This window comes from Thermobia domestica, chromosome 2, assembly GCF_964235325.1.
Source record: "Thermobia domestica chromosome 2, izTheDome1.hap1.1, whole genome shotgun sequence".
In the NCBI taxonomy this organism is placed as follows: domain Eukaryota; kingdom Metazoa; phylum Arthropoda; class Insecta; order Zygentoma; family Lepismatidae; genus Thermobia; species Thermobia domestica.
Window position 1 is genome coordinate 153,498,751 of NC_137455.1, and position 14,803 is coordinate 153,513,553.

At 34.9% G+C, this 14,803-nt stretch overlaps 1 protein-coding gene across 1 annotated transcript in view; it reads left to right on the forward strand.

Annotated features, from left to right (window-relative positions):
- Positions 1-14,803, forward strand: part of LOC145679220 (protein lin-10-like) — a 492,250-nt gene that overhangs the window by 178,966 nt on the left and 298,481 nt on the right. Inside the window, exon 4 of the mRNA XM_081749807.1 lies at positions 5,669-5,733. Coding sequence (XP_081605933.1) covers positions 5,669-5,733 — 65 coding nt within the window. The remainder of the gene's footprint in view (positions 1-5,668; positions 5,734-14,803) is intronic.

Below are 14,803 nucleotides of genomic sequence, written 5' to 3' on the forward strand. Positions count from 1 at the left end.
TTCAGACTTACGCCCTTATTGCATCAAACTCCTCAATTACTTGTGACGTGGTTTGAACCAAGATGCGCGCACACAGAAAAAGTCTATTGTTGAATAAGCAAGCCTTTCTTTGTCCTGATACCGGCACAAACAAACTTAAAACTCTTTATTGATGGGAAAATAAAATAAAAAAATCCGGTAGGCGTAAATCAACTCTCAATGTCTTGGGGGAAAAAATCACGATCACAAATAGGCGTAACTTAATTTACGCCTTTTTGTGATCTGAAAGCTGACTTCTTTATGAGGTACGTCTTTCTGTTTTTTTACTTATAATTTCGACACTAATAGGAATTGAGCCATGCCGATTTGAAAGCAACAAGATAGCACCGTTGCCCATGCTCCAATGGACTTATCTCAAAAATGCATTTTTTTTTTTTCAGTTACGCCCTTTCGTGATCTTGACGACGATATGCCCTATATTTCAATTTTGTCCTTTATTTCCTGTATTTTTCAGTCATTGAATTAAAAATACAAGCCAAGGGCAGTTCCAGTGATGATTTAAATTGCTACATTTAATTCACTATTTAACTATTTTCGCTAATGTCTCAAGAAGAAATGAGAATTTTGTAAATAAACAATACTTCGAAAATATTTTCATTTTTTTTTTCCGTTCGTGGTAGATCTCGTTTCAGTTTACGAAGGTCAAATTTTTTTTTTTTCATGATTTTTTTTCTTTAGTGGAATGTTAATATACAATATTTGATTGAGGAGCTGTATTTTAGAGGAAATATGAGAAGCTACTTTTTTCGTTCTTCGTTTTTTTCTGCTGCATCGATTTCTTCAAATTAGATGTTTCAGAACTTTTCTAGAAATCTTGAGTTTTCCTTTAAGGAAATAAAATTGTTTGATGTTAGGCTTAGGTTAGTAGTTACAGTAATTTTTGTTTGAGGGTGCATTTCTCCATTCTAAATTTTTAAAAGTGTTCTTTGATTTGTATATGTTTTTTCTTCTTCCCTTCAAGTAAAGAAACTACAGAAAGGATTTCCCTTTGAGGAGATATTTGGAAGTCGTGCATGATAACTTACGAAAAATACATTAAAGCTTTTTTTTTCAGAAATAGAAAATGTTTTGCCTTGTGAAATATTAAGCCCTATTGATTTCTAAGTTTTCGTTCTTGTTTATGCCAATATTGGTACTCGAGAATATTATTTAAGAACGAAAGTCATGTAAATACTAGCTATTAGCGGTAATGTTCTGGCTCAAATTAAAAATCAGGGAAACTCCATTTTATAGTAGTGAAGACATTGGTGTTAAATTAATTTTCAACGTGTTGAATGTAACAAAATTGCTGCCTTTTTCTGTCATCTAAAGCAGGTCATTGTTACAACTATCTTTATAAACTCGTATATTGATTGCTTGTGAATTTGAGGTTCTGGTTGAAAAATAGATGCATGTCATATTTATCAATGTAATGAGAATAATTTAGGAAACTCTTGAATCTATCCCAGTAGTATGAGCGGGACTTAGCCTAGCTTTTGAGCGGGACTTAGCCTAGTAGGCCGGGATCTGAGGGGGGGTTGAGCATGTATGGAAAGCCTAACGCAATTTTATTTGTGATTATTGTTATAGGCACTATACTGATCGTGAAAACCGATGTCGTCACCCCCAGCGTGATCGACACCTTGGGGGGGGACGGGGGGGGGGGCGCAGAAAATAGTAGACCTTAACGTTGGCGGTCCTAGTATCCCTTCTAATTGTCACAGGGAAATGAGGCATACCTCGTTGGAAAGCTTATAGAACACAAATTCCGACGAGGTAACTTTTGTGCCCCTAGTACCCAACACGTAAAAGAAGAAGAAGAAAATAAAAAAATAGGAAGAAAAAATATTTTTTGTAAAATTTGTGAGACGCTGGCAACATTGTTGTTTGTCGTACGCAGGAAAAAAAATAATCTCCCATTTACACCATACATAGGTAACAGTCATATAATAAAATGAAGGGCGTAGATACAATAACAAGAGAGATAAAATTTCGGAAGTACCTACTTCCGATTGTCACTCTGTACATATTTTTCGGTGGACTGTCGTCACGTTGGCAGCCCTAGCGACGCCCCTAATTGTCACAGGGACATGAACTATACCTCTTTGGAAAGCATATGGGACACAGATTTCAGAGAGGTAACTTTCGTGCTCCCCCTCCTTAAGACAAACAACAGTGTTGCCAGAGCTCCACAAACTTAAAATAGTGTTTTCAATTTTTATTTTCTTTTCCTTCTTCTTTTACAAGTTGGGCATGGGGACATAAAAGTTATCTAGTTGGAATCTGTGTTCTATAAGCTTTCCAATGAGGTATTGTTCATAGTCCTGTGACTAATAGGGGCGTCGCTAGGAGTGCCAGATAACGTGAAGGTAGACGACAAATATACAAGGGGAGTGGAGAGTGGTACGAGCTTCCGAATTTTTATCTCCCTTGCTATTACACCTACGCCCTTCATTGTTTTCATATGACTGTTTCTAATGTCTGGCGTACATGTGAGTTTTTTTTCCCTGCGTACGACAAATAACAGTGGTGCCAGCGTTACTCAAAGCTCAAATATGTGGCTTTCTTTTATAAGAAAATATATAGACTGGAGAAATGGTCAAATTCAATACCTCCCCATTTACCCAAGCCCACTGACCAATGACCAAATACAGGGTATCACTAGTTAGAATATTAATTTATTTAATTGATACCAAATTTTTATGCTTGTAGCTCCTTTGGGATAAGTTTAAAGACATTTTGAGTTTGGTGTGGATTACATTTTTTGAAATGCATCTTTAGTTGTAAAGCCATTATTATATTGTTAATACATGTAACTTAAATGAAAATATAATATTAGTATTACAACAACTTTATTTGCATTTACCTTCATTTGTTGAACATTTTGTTCCTGATGTTAATCCAGCCAATTTCCAGTGCGTGGTAGTTTTGAAAACGAAAACGACAGTGACCTAAAACATGAAGATCAATTAATAATAACGTATGAAAACCTGAAAACTAACCAGAATGAAGCAGACACAAGAATTTTTCTTCATGTGTTTGATTCAGTTAGAAACAAAGGAAGTGTAACCCTAATAATTCACAGCCCGGACACGGATGTGTTCGTGTTAGCCGTATCATACTGGCATGATTTGAAAGACGTCGGTTGCCAGAGTGTATGGTTAGTCGCTGGTGTTGGAGAAAGGAAAAGAGGTTTAGGATGTCATATAGCTTCATAAGCACTTGAAATAAAATTCTCCTAAAGTTTACCAGCTTGACTTTACAGGCTGTGACTCGACGAGCAAAGTAGAAAACAAACAGTATGCTTAAGAAAATCTGATTCTGTTTTACATGTGCTACAGTTGCTAGATTCATTCGCTTCCTGCAATTCCTATCAGCAGTTAAGGGTCTTCACTACAGCGAAATTAAACTACCGCTAATTTTAGTGTTTTTCTGTAATATCTTCAAAACAAATAAAAATATTCCAAAAGCAAAAACGTAGTGCACTAGACAATATTATTTTGCATGTGATACCATTATCACAACTCATCTATCTGCTTTCGATTTACAACCGTAGATAGATTTAGTATTTTTTGCGGGTCCTGTAAATAGCAGTATAGCAAAAGCAGATAGGTGAATTGTGGTAAAGGTATCACATGCAAAATCCTATTGTCTAGTTCACTACGTTTCTGCTTTCCGAATATTTTTATTTGTTTCGAAGATATTACAGAAAAACTCTAAAATTAGCGGTAGTTTAATTTAGCTGTAGTGAAGACCCTTAATGACATTGTTTGTTTACCGTTCACCTCGAACTATTTCCGACATGTACTGAGATGCACAGCTCAACTATACTATTGGAATAACTCCACCATTCCGTTTGCAGAGCCTTTAGATTTAAACAAATTTCTTTTTCTTAGATGACAATAAAACCATACGTCCACTTCTGATGACACAGCCTGCCATACCAGATATCTTAATTCCACCTTGCACATGCAAAACCAACCTGCAAAACACTGTCTTGCAGATGTTTTGTCAGTAAGTCGTCTTGCTGCAGTTATTGTGCTTGTAAGAACAATCGCAAAAATCCTGTGACAAAATATCTCTGCGAAGAAGCCAATAGTGACTAAGTAAATTATACCCAAATGCAATAATTAAGAACAAACCATTAGTATTAGATTTATCTTTTAAACTGATATGCAAACTTTAGGGCAACAGTTGCCATACGTTAGGCCTTAAGTGATTCATGTTTAGTTAAAAAATAGTGGAAATTTTGAAAATCAATAACAATTCGTTTGTGAAATTAAGAAATGTTATTAAACAACACGTGAAAGTGTGGGAGTTATTTGTCATTGAAAATTGGCTGGATTAACATCATGCACACAAATGTTCAACAAATGAAGATAAGTGCAAATAAAGTTGTTGTAATACTAATTTTATTTTTTTATTTGAGTTACATTTAATAACAATATGATAACGGTTTTACAACTAAAGATGCATTTCAAAAAAATGTTATCCATAATACCAACTCAAATTATCTTTAAACTTATCTCAAAGGAGCTACAAGCATAAAAATTGGTATCAATATAAATAAATGAATATATGTATGAGGTAACGAAGAATGTTCTGTGTTTTTTCATCCACCACCTTCGATATGTCACGTAAGACGTACCTGGAGGATCAAAAATAGTCCCCGTTAGCATCGACGACCTTCTGCCAACGTTCTGGAAGGCCACGGATTCCATCGCGGTAGAACATAGTGGTCCGTGAAGCGAAGAAAATATCAATTGAATTTTCCACCTCTACTAGAGATTTGAACTGGCGCTCTCTAAGCTGATTGTCCAAGGAATGGAACAGGTGATAATCGGACGGTGCAATGTCCGGGAAATATGGCGGATGCAATAGTGTTTCCCATCCAAAGTGTAGAATGGTGTCCCGGGTCATCGTAGCCTCGTGCGGCTTATCAATGTCTTGTAACAGGAGGAACCCTTTGCGATCCAGGCTGCGCAAATCATGTTACTATAGGGCTATTTTGTCACAAACCGCCACTGGAATTATAGTATCCGAGTACCGAAATCTGAGTAAAACATCAGCAGAATTATAATGTTATTAATATCTATCTATCTATCTATCTATCTATCTATCTATCTATCTATATATATATATATAATATTGTCTTCGTACGAATAAATAAAATTTAAATCTTTTTAAAAGAAAGAAAGAAATTCAATTAACTACTAAGATATGCTGTTCCTAAAATCTGATTATTTATTTACTTATTTGTTCTATTTTGTAAATGTACGATTGAACTTCGTAACTTCATTGATACTTTCACTTTTTGTATTGCGAAGTTTCACTTATTTGGAACGAATAACCGTGCAATTGAGTACCTATGTTGAAAGCTCTGGAGGAAGACGCGTCGATGCTTTTTCATGGTGTTTGAACTTGTTTTTGTTAACAATTACCGTAACAGAAAAGCTCGTTTTAAAGTTAGTTTTAACTTGTATTTGTTAGCTAAGGAAATGTATTACTTGTTTTTCTGTTGTGGTTTTAGATGTATTTGTTACGTGTTCTAACAAGAATTGGTCTATTGTACTGCTGTATTTTCTTTTGTACTCGTTCATCCACGATGAGATATTTCTCTATCAAAATCTTCCATGTCTTGTACTTTCAGGCAATCGAGCAGTCGCCGAGGCACAGATTCGGAAAGAAAACCGGGTGAGGAAGGAGCCGAAGAAGGTAAGAGGAATGATTCGTTTAATTGTTACCTTTTTTGTGGGTATACCGCAAAAGGTCGTATTTGTTTTTAGATCAGTTCGTGTACTTTTTCTTTCATTTTGGTAGTCTTTTAACTAGTTTTAAAATGATTATGCAGTGAACAAAGTTTTCCAGAAGCTCTAATTTGGATTCAAATATAACACTTGTGACCTCAGGGATAAGTCCCAATAGTAACAGGTTTGGTTATACCTAGGTAGTTAAGATCCTTTAAACAATACTGGCACACATTAAAGGTCTTTCGTATAGTTCAATGGTTCAGTGAACCTCCATAATACCGGCAGTTTTTGTCCCGGAAATATACATTATTACGGTGCAGAGCTCTCAATTTCACGAACACAGTCAGATATGGATACGGACAGTCTTATTTCCCCACCCATCAACAGTTTAGTAACCTTTTCATAACACACTGGAACTTACTAGTTCAAACTTATACTTTTCTAGAGTTTTCTGTTGTCACACTATAAACGATTGCATATTAGTAGACAGAATAAAGAGTGGAAAATTGTAATGATCTTATGTATTCCGTCTTTTTTTAAAAAAAAAAAAATAATAATAATAATAATAATAAAGGAGGAATTCCTGTTAACTAGTTATTTATTTGAAGTTCTTTGCTTCATGGATCAGAGCTAAAACTGAAATTTGATCTGCAAGAAGCACTGGGCACGGGAGTATATGCAACAAAACATTCAGGGCCTTAAGCAGAGTCGTTCTGACGCGTGATTAATACCATACTAAAGAGTTCGATTAAGATATATTTTCTATAGTAGTCAGGCCTTTAGTATGACGTTAATCATACATCAAAACGACTCTACATAAGGCGGACAGTGTTTAGCGTAGGAATGTTTAGGCAGGGTTGCCAACTTTTCTTAAGAAAAAATCGGGACTGGACAGTCGGTGTTGGAGCCCCCTCCCCCGAGACGACTTTACGTACGGCGAGTTACTTAAAACAATGTAAATAATCAACTGAATAATACGAACCTAAATGAATGCGGCACCTCATCTTTTATTTCCCCACCCACTGCTCATCACTAGGTATAAGCAATATAGGCCTATGCAACAAATTCGAACCAATACAACTGCAATTTATTTGACATAAGCAAAGTTTAGAGAGAAAATTTAATATGTATATTTTACTATAAATTAAAGACGAGCTGCTATTTTTTCATGAGTCTGATTAAAACACAAATTTGTTAAATTCATTCTATACATAAAACTGTGCGTGTAAAAGAAAATAAGTTATTCCTTTGTAAAATTGGCCCAGTAAAATATTAATTAACTTTGAAAATCGATACGTCGGAACAATATGCGTCCCGACGAGTGTCCGGTCGGGACGCGGGACAAATCCGTCAGAAATCGGTACAGTCCCGACGGAATCGGGACGGTTGGCAACCCTGTGTTTAGGAGTCCTACTGAATGTCTCTCTCTCTCTCTCTCTCTCTCTCTCTCTATATATATATATATATATATATATATATATATATATATATATATGTGTGTGTGTGTGTGTGTGTGTGTGTGTGTGTGTGTGCTGCGTATAAGGTACTGTATTGAAATCCATGCTAAGAGGGTACAAGAAATTTTAACGTTAGACTAGTCAAGCTGTGCATTGTTGAAGCGAACGATCTCTAATTTCAACCCCAGAACTATACCTGTAGAGACTTTAGGTATAGAGATTAATGTCCCACAAAACACACACAATGTTCTGTAAAAATCTGAGTGTATTTAATAAGTATTCAGGAAAATATAGAAAAAAAATACGTATAAAATTGGGAAGAACTCACTGGTCCACTGGTTCATTATTGGTCCATTTCAACTGTAAATAATTGAGATGATTGAAATTTCTTGGAAGAAAAAAAAATACCGTACTAGGCAAAATTGTATTTTTACGAAAGTTATCATAGATTTTTTTTTTTAAATTTAAATCTTCGATGGGGGGTTAATCGAGTTCTGATATTTGATTTTAGCTGCAAGAGTGTGAATTAAATGAAAGCCGTATTGAATACAATTGTGTTAAAATGGAACAATATTTCAAAAGTTATCATATAACTTTTTTTTTCATCATTAAATATCACATTCAACGTTCTCGGTTGATTTTTAATCCACGTATTGGGAACGATTGCGAATCCTCAAAAAGGTATATGCCATATTTCATGAAAATATGATATTTTAGGAAAAATATCTTGGATCATAGTTTTTAATCTAATCCATACCATATTGAGGGGGAGGGTAAATTTACCGCCGATTCTTGACTGATTGTAATAGTAAGCACAGGGAATTCGGAAAAGAGTCAAAGAAAATATACATAATATTGTATCAAAACCGATTTTTATAAAAGTTATCGTGGAACTTTATAAAACAATCGGGAGCAGTGGTCGAAGTGAGACGGTATGCGGTGGTATGCCATACCGCCTCTGGTTTTTCAGTAATCAAGACATACCGTCACTGGAGAGTACATGCTAAATACCTTTAATAAATCCATTTTTATACATAGTAATTGACGAATAGCTTTGCACGTAAAAAGATTTTCTATTTATGTAGAAATAATTTTTAAGTTGACAACACCAACATTTTAGATATCTTTTACTTATCTTTTGTTTTAAAATTAGGAGTCTTCAAAGAAGTTCATCTAGTTTATACTTTGATGTGCCATATCGAATTGTTTCTTTCGTTTGTATGTATGTGTGTGTGTGCCGCCTTCTCTTAATTCATATAAATGTCGTATTTTGAGCATGAGCAGATATAGGGGTATTCTGCTGTGGGAGCGATTCTTGCAGGGTTTGGAACACCCCTCAGTCAAGGGGGTTCCGGGAGCAATCCTGCAGGAAATTGTTAATATAAAAACTCGGTTTTTGAGCTTTTTCGTGGATAATTCTCTAAAGTACAATATAAGAGGATATTCTTTTTCATGAAATAGTTGGTGAGCGATCAAAGTCTCTCCATGACCTTCCTCCACCCCGTAACTAAAAAGAAGCTGTATAGTGGTTTTCAGTCACTATGTAAATAGAAACGCTGTCCTTGAAGCAACATTCCCTCACCGTATTTCAACATTTAGATAGCCGGTATGTCGGGTCAGAATCATAAGAAAACATACCGCCTCTGCTTTTTTTCCACTTCGAACACTGATCAGGAGGATACCACTACTCTATTCTTTACTAATTTCAGCCCCATGGAAGGTGAGTGATTGAGAAGCCTTAAAGAAAATGTACAGCATATTACATCAAAATCGAACTTTTTTTTTTTTTTTTTTTAACGAAAGTTACCGTGGAACATATTTTTAAAATAAAGAGAGGGGGTAAACTCATACTTTCGTTCTTGGCAGATTTTAACCCTAAGTTGTGAGGATGCCATAAAGAGAACATATTTAGTCATATATATATATAATATTTTTTTGAATGGTTTATATTTGAAAATTGTCATGGATGTGCATGTGTAAACCTGCAACATAAGGCGTATTGTAGCCCCCTTTCCCCTATTCTCGATGGATTGTAGTCCCAAACAATGTTATTTCTGCCGGTGGAAGGAAAGTTTCATCAAACTCGAATAGGTTTTACGAGATTATCATGCAACAGACGAACAGACAGACACACAAATACCAATCGAGTCGAATAGTAGAAGTTCACTTCAATTAGTTTATCAAAAAAAAAGAACTAACTGAGCTGCTCATTCTAGCTTTGGAAATACGGATAACTTTAATAAAAATAAAACCCGAGCAAGCCAAACATTTTCGGCAATATATGAAAGTAATGTGTCTGAATACAGATTAGTTATAGTAAATGCTTACTTTGCTCGGATTTTATTTTTATTTAAGAGAACGAATATGACGTGTAGTTCAATGACATAAGCATTGATGTGAGCTCTGTCTCTTCACAATATTGATTGGTTAGAGATAATTTTGGTTAGTAAATTGAACCACTTAGAGAACGATCAAATGTTCTGGTTGCTTTAAAACCGAATTCTATCGTTGTATCTGTTTCAGATGAAAGAAGAGAAACTCCTAAATTTTCTAAAATTAATAATAGTTTCATTTTTTAAACTGGTGGAAGTATTTCATAGAATATATTTTTGTCAATAAATGCAAGTGATGTGCGCAAAACATTTGAAAGAAAAAATAAACTTGCTCGTTAGTATTTCAATAAGATTATGCTAAACGGTAGAATCAGCGAAATAAATCCATGGTCTGAAGATTTCGAAATCTCGCTTTGAAACTTACGTGTGAGCAGTCTGTCTTACCTAGCTCAACTTTTCCTCTTTCCTCTTGTACTGCTCTCTTCGCTTCCGGTCCATTGATTCTTCAGTAGCGTTTCATCGTTTCACGGCTTCTGATGCCGGGATCTGTCATGGCGGAAGAATGTTCGCTTGTCAGTAGTGACGCATAGTTCTCATTGTTGGATGGTTGTAGATCGTGCCAAGAATTTCGGAAACGATAGTGCATTGAAGAACTTTCTTTCGTGTGGATTGGATTTCTTTGCTTGGGAATTCATATAAAATTTTGGAACGGAATATTGTGAATGTGATATTCTATTTTAAAAAATAAATTTCAAAAGTCGTGTTTCTAGTTGAATTCTGAATCTCTCGTGATAAGAGGATCTCTAGTGATAAAAGAGGTGGGGTATTTGGTAGAAATAACAAGGAAGTGCTTATAATTTTTTTTTTCTAATTAGCAGTCAGTGAAATAAATTATTCAGATGCTGCTTACTATTCGTAGTTCAGATGCTGAATTGTATTGCAGCTTCCTGTTTCATATTCCATTGCAGCTGAAATGAGTGCTAAATTCCAGATAACATCCTAATGTGAATTTTTCACATAGGTCAAGAAGATACTTTATTTCCAGTTCTGATGTATTTCATAATAATTGTTTCTCCAAAGAAAGATGATTAGATTTTTTTTCTTTTTTTTTTATTGCAATCTATTGAAACTTAGTGTAAAACATTGATATTGGAATTGTACAGGACTTGATATTCAACAATATGATAGGACAAAAAACAAAGACCCTCGGATTAAAGAAGGTAATGAGTTAGAGTTTCATTTCTATCAGGATGCCAGCACATTACATTAAAAACTTGTAGCAAACTTATTTTAATACTTGTATAAACTGCTTGTACTAATAAATATAATAAAAAGTCTGTCTCCCTCCACACGGACTGTATTTTGAAACACAATCCCAATATTTGTAGTGGAAATAAGGACCTTTACACAATAAGGTAAACTTCGACATTTATCCCTTTTTCCCCCAGCCATAATAACATTAGTCTAAATGCTAGAAACTAGACAAATTTACAATATTATTCTAAAATATTGGAACTCCTTGTTCCTTGAGAGAGGTGCTTCGTAACATCTTAAGGTTAGTTGCTAAATTTTCAATACGTTTAAAAATTTATTATTTTCATGGTCGGAGAATTTCAAATTATCGAAACTGCATTCAGATTCCTTTGTAGATTATTGACAAGAACTTTATTCATTTTCTTTTGCATGCGGTTGTACCAAGATATTTGTATCACACATTATTCGGCAAACCAAGTCCATATTCATCCTTATTATTTGATACGAAAAATTAAAAATCAGCATGGAGTGAATGAGCATCTTGCGATCTTTTAATGCCATATTATAGCGAGTTTTGCCTGGTAAATACGATACAAAATTGAGTTGCTCTGGTTTTCATTCAAGCAGAGGAAGAGAACTTTATTCTGTTTGCATATTGCATAAAACATGAGATAATTGATTTTAGGTTATTATAGTATTTTGCGTACGACTGCGTTATATCCATTTTTCGTTGGGAGTAAAAATTATCTTGTGATTTTCCAGTGAGTTTGGTAAATTGGTGAAGTTTGAAAATTCTGTGGCAGCTGAAGTTGAAATAAAACACCTGTTTCTCCTCGCGGTATTCAAGGAAGAAGGGAAAAGGGATAGCATTACAGCTGAGATAGTTAACGAGGAATTTATGTCCAGCCTGTTAAAATTTTCAATAGAGGTGGTGTAAGTAAGAGCTCGTATAACAGGTTATGAAAGCTCTGAGCGTTTGTTGACCAACAAAACTAGTGAAAATTTTAAAAACACGAGTTCCTTTATTTTCTTTTATGATTTTATGATACCTACATTTTAATTTATTAGAAAACGTTTAATAATTCGCATCGAATGAGTAATGAGCTACGAACTTAAAACCATTTTGGTGATCATAATTCAAAACTTAGTTATTAATACTTGCAGTTTTTACTAGTAGGATGACAGTCTTGAAATTGTAACGTTACTAATTCTATTTGTGGATCAGGAGGCTGTTTTTTTTTTTCTTTTTTTTTAAACTTTTCTCAGGATGGGAGAAAGTAATATGGTTTCATTTCAAGATGTTGTCATATCAATAAGTGGTTGAAAGAAAAATCGGGCCTCATTTGGCCATCATTGGTATTGAGAATTACGCTGCACCAAGCAGATTACACTCATATTGATTATACAGTGCAAAACTACTGTATTTACAATATATCGTGTATTGATCACAGGTGACTTTTGCTGACTATTCTACGTATGGAGATAAATCATTATCTACATGGGTTGGTTCTTGCTTCAGTGGGTTGTTTTTGTATCAGTTTGGTGTTTTTCAGTTTCTTGTGTTTATTATTAAACCCTAACCAAAGTTAGTGTTAGACATTTTTAAATTCAGAATATTATCAGTGACGTATATTGAGTATTGTCCATAAAAATGTTAATTTCATTGTGGATCAGCTAATTGAAAAAATAAAAAAAAAAAACGTTTGTCTCTATAAGAAAAAAATATTTCATGTATGTGAAAAGAAAATATGCATAAAATATATGTCAAGTAATTTATACATGTATTCATATGTACGTAAAATTACCTATCAAGGGTTCATATACAAATAATACTTGATTTGCATACGTTTAACAACTCCACAAAAGGTAGTTATTTAGCATATAAATCCTCTAACTGGTTGCGAGCTATATGGGAAAAAGAGCAAATTAATTATTACAGTATCGACTCTACCTTGTATCGAATTTTATTCTGATGAAACTTTTCAGTGTAAGTGCACACACTGCAATGAATTGTACATGTTTACCAATTTCGGGTCACGTAAAGTTGTTGTCAATATTCTTCGCCGCCCAAGTATTCTTGGAAAGGACTTCTCTCTTTCATTAATTCCAAAAACAGTTTTCTCTGTGACTTCAGTTACCACAAACTTTATGCAATTATTTTGCAAATGTAACCGAACATTTTAAATGAAACTTTTGTTTAAAATGTGCAATATAATCAAACAAGTCTGCAGCAAACAGGAGGCAGAGGTACATATCACTACCAGTACAGCACAGCGTCTAGATTTTTGTTTCATTTCATCAGTACTCTGTACCTGTTTGTACATAAATGCAAAATTAAAACTTATTTATTTTTCGAGGTCATTTTAACAACTAAAGGCGTTCTATAAGTCGCAAGTCTAGCAATATTTTCACAACCCAAACAGCAAACGCGTGTATACCCTGTGATAGACCGTAAATGGACCCCATGATGGCCGTATAGGGTCAAATTGGTCCAGGAGGTAGTATAACAAACGGACTATATAGCACAGAGGCCGCCACTCCGTCAGTATCTTCAGTCAGTTTTTAGTGGCAGTGAAGATGAGTGCTCAATAACCGTTTCATACGTAAACTTACTCTGAGTTTAAACTCGGGCATAACGCTGCGGCAGCAACCTAAAACGTTTGTCATGTGAAAGAGGAAAGTGCAATGAACAACACTGCAGAAACTCGTTTGTTCCAGAAATTTTGTGCATGTTGTAAAAAGATCGAAGATTAGCGAAGGTCCAGCCATTTCAAAATAACGGATTCTGAGATCATACAACACGCCATTGAGGAAAATCCATTCACTATCAGACAAAAATGATCAAACCAACTCGATATATCCCAGTCCATTATAGTACGTACATCACATCCACGAGCCCGGGAAAACCATCAGGTGGTGCCACATTAGTTGACCCCACCTCAGGGCCAGAGGATAATGGATGTGTCCCAACGAATGCTGCAAAATCCAGATGATGTGCGTTTCCTAAAACGGATTGTCATATGCGACGAAAGTGTATATTTTTCCGAAATCCGAATGTGCAAAAATAGTCTTTGAGCCAAGGGTGTAGTCAGCAGGTTTAAGTAGGAGGGGCCCGTTGTTTTTGGAGGGAGGCCAGCTACAATATACAAAATCAAACAAACAAACAAACAAACAAAAAACAAAGTTGCAGCTAGTGTTTTCGAGGCCTGAAAACCCGGAAAATTTTGGTTTCCTTTCGGAACACTGTTTTTAGATTATTATTATTATTATTATTATTATTATTATTATTATTATTATTATTATTATTATTACATTTTTATTTATTTTTTACCGTTGGCAAACCTGGCACATAGTCCTGACCTTGTCCTTTCGGATTACTACCTGTTTCAGTCTATAGCGTATTTCGTGAAATCACGATGCTCGACACCCGGGTTCGATTCCCGGCGGGAGCTCATGTGGTTCGGATTCCACGTTAATCAGTAGGTCCACGTCTCATATAGCCTCGCTGCTGAAAGGGACGCTAAACTAAAATCAACTCAACTCACGATGCTCGACATACCAGCAGGAGGTGGAAACAGTAGTGACGACGTGGAATGGAAGAACTGGAAGGTGGCTGCAGACAGTCCAACACGAAAGTCTTAATTTGAATGCTAATCTGCTTTCATTTGTACTGTAATAAATACATATATGTTGTGTACCAAAATATTGCAAGACTTGTAACTCATTCTTCTGTATTTGATCTTGGATATTACCGTATAGACATAAAAGTTAAGGTTTAAGAGTTAACCATAATTTTGGACTATTTCTCATTATTATACTATATACTATCGTCTTGCTAGTGTCATAATAAAAAGCTTGATTGTGTGCACATCAATATCAGTTTCAACGTAGCAGGTGCCTAGGTCATCGCACAGCATCAATTTTTAGGTTTTGAAAACATCATTTTTCTTGGTTTTCACGAGAACTAAACATGACGATTTACCCATATCGT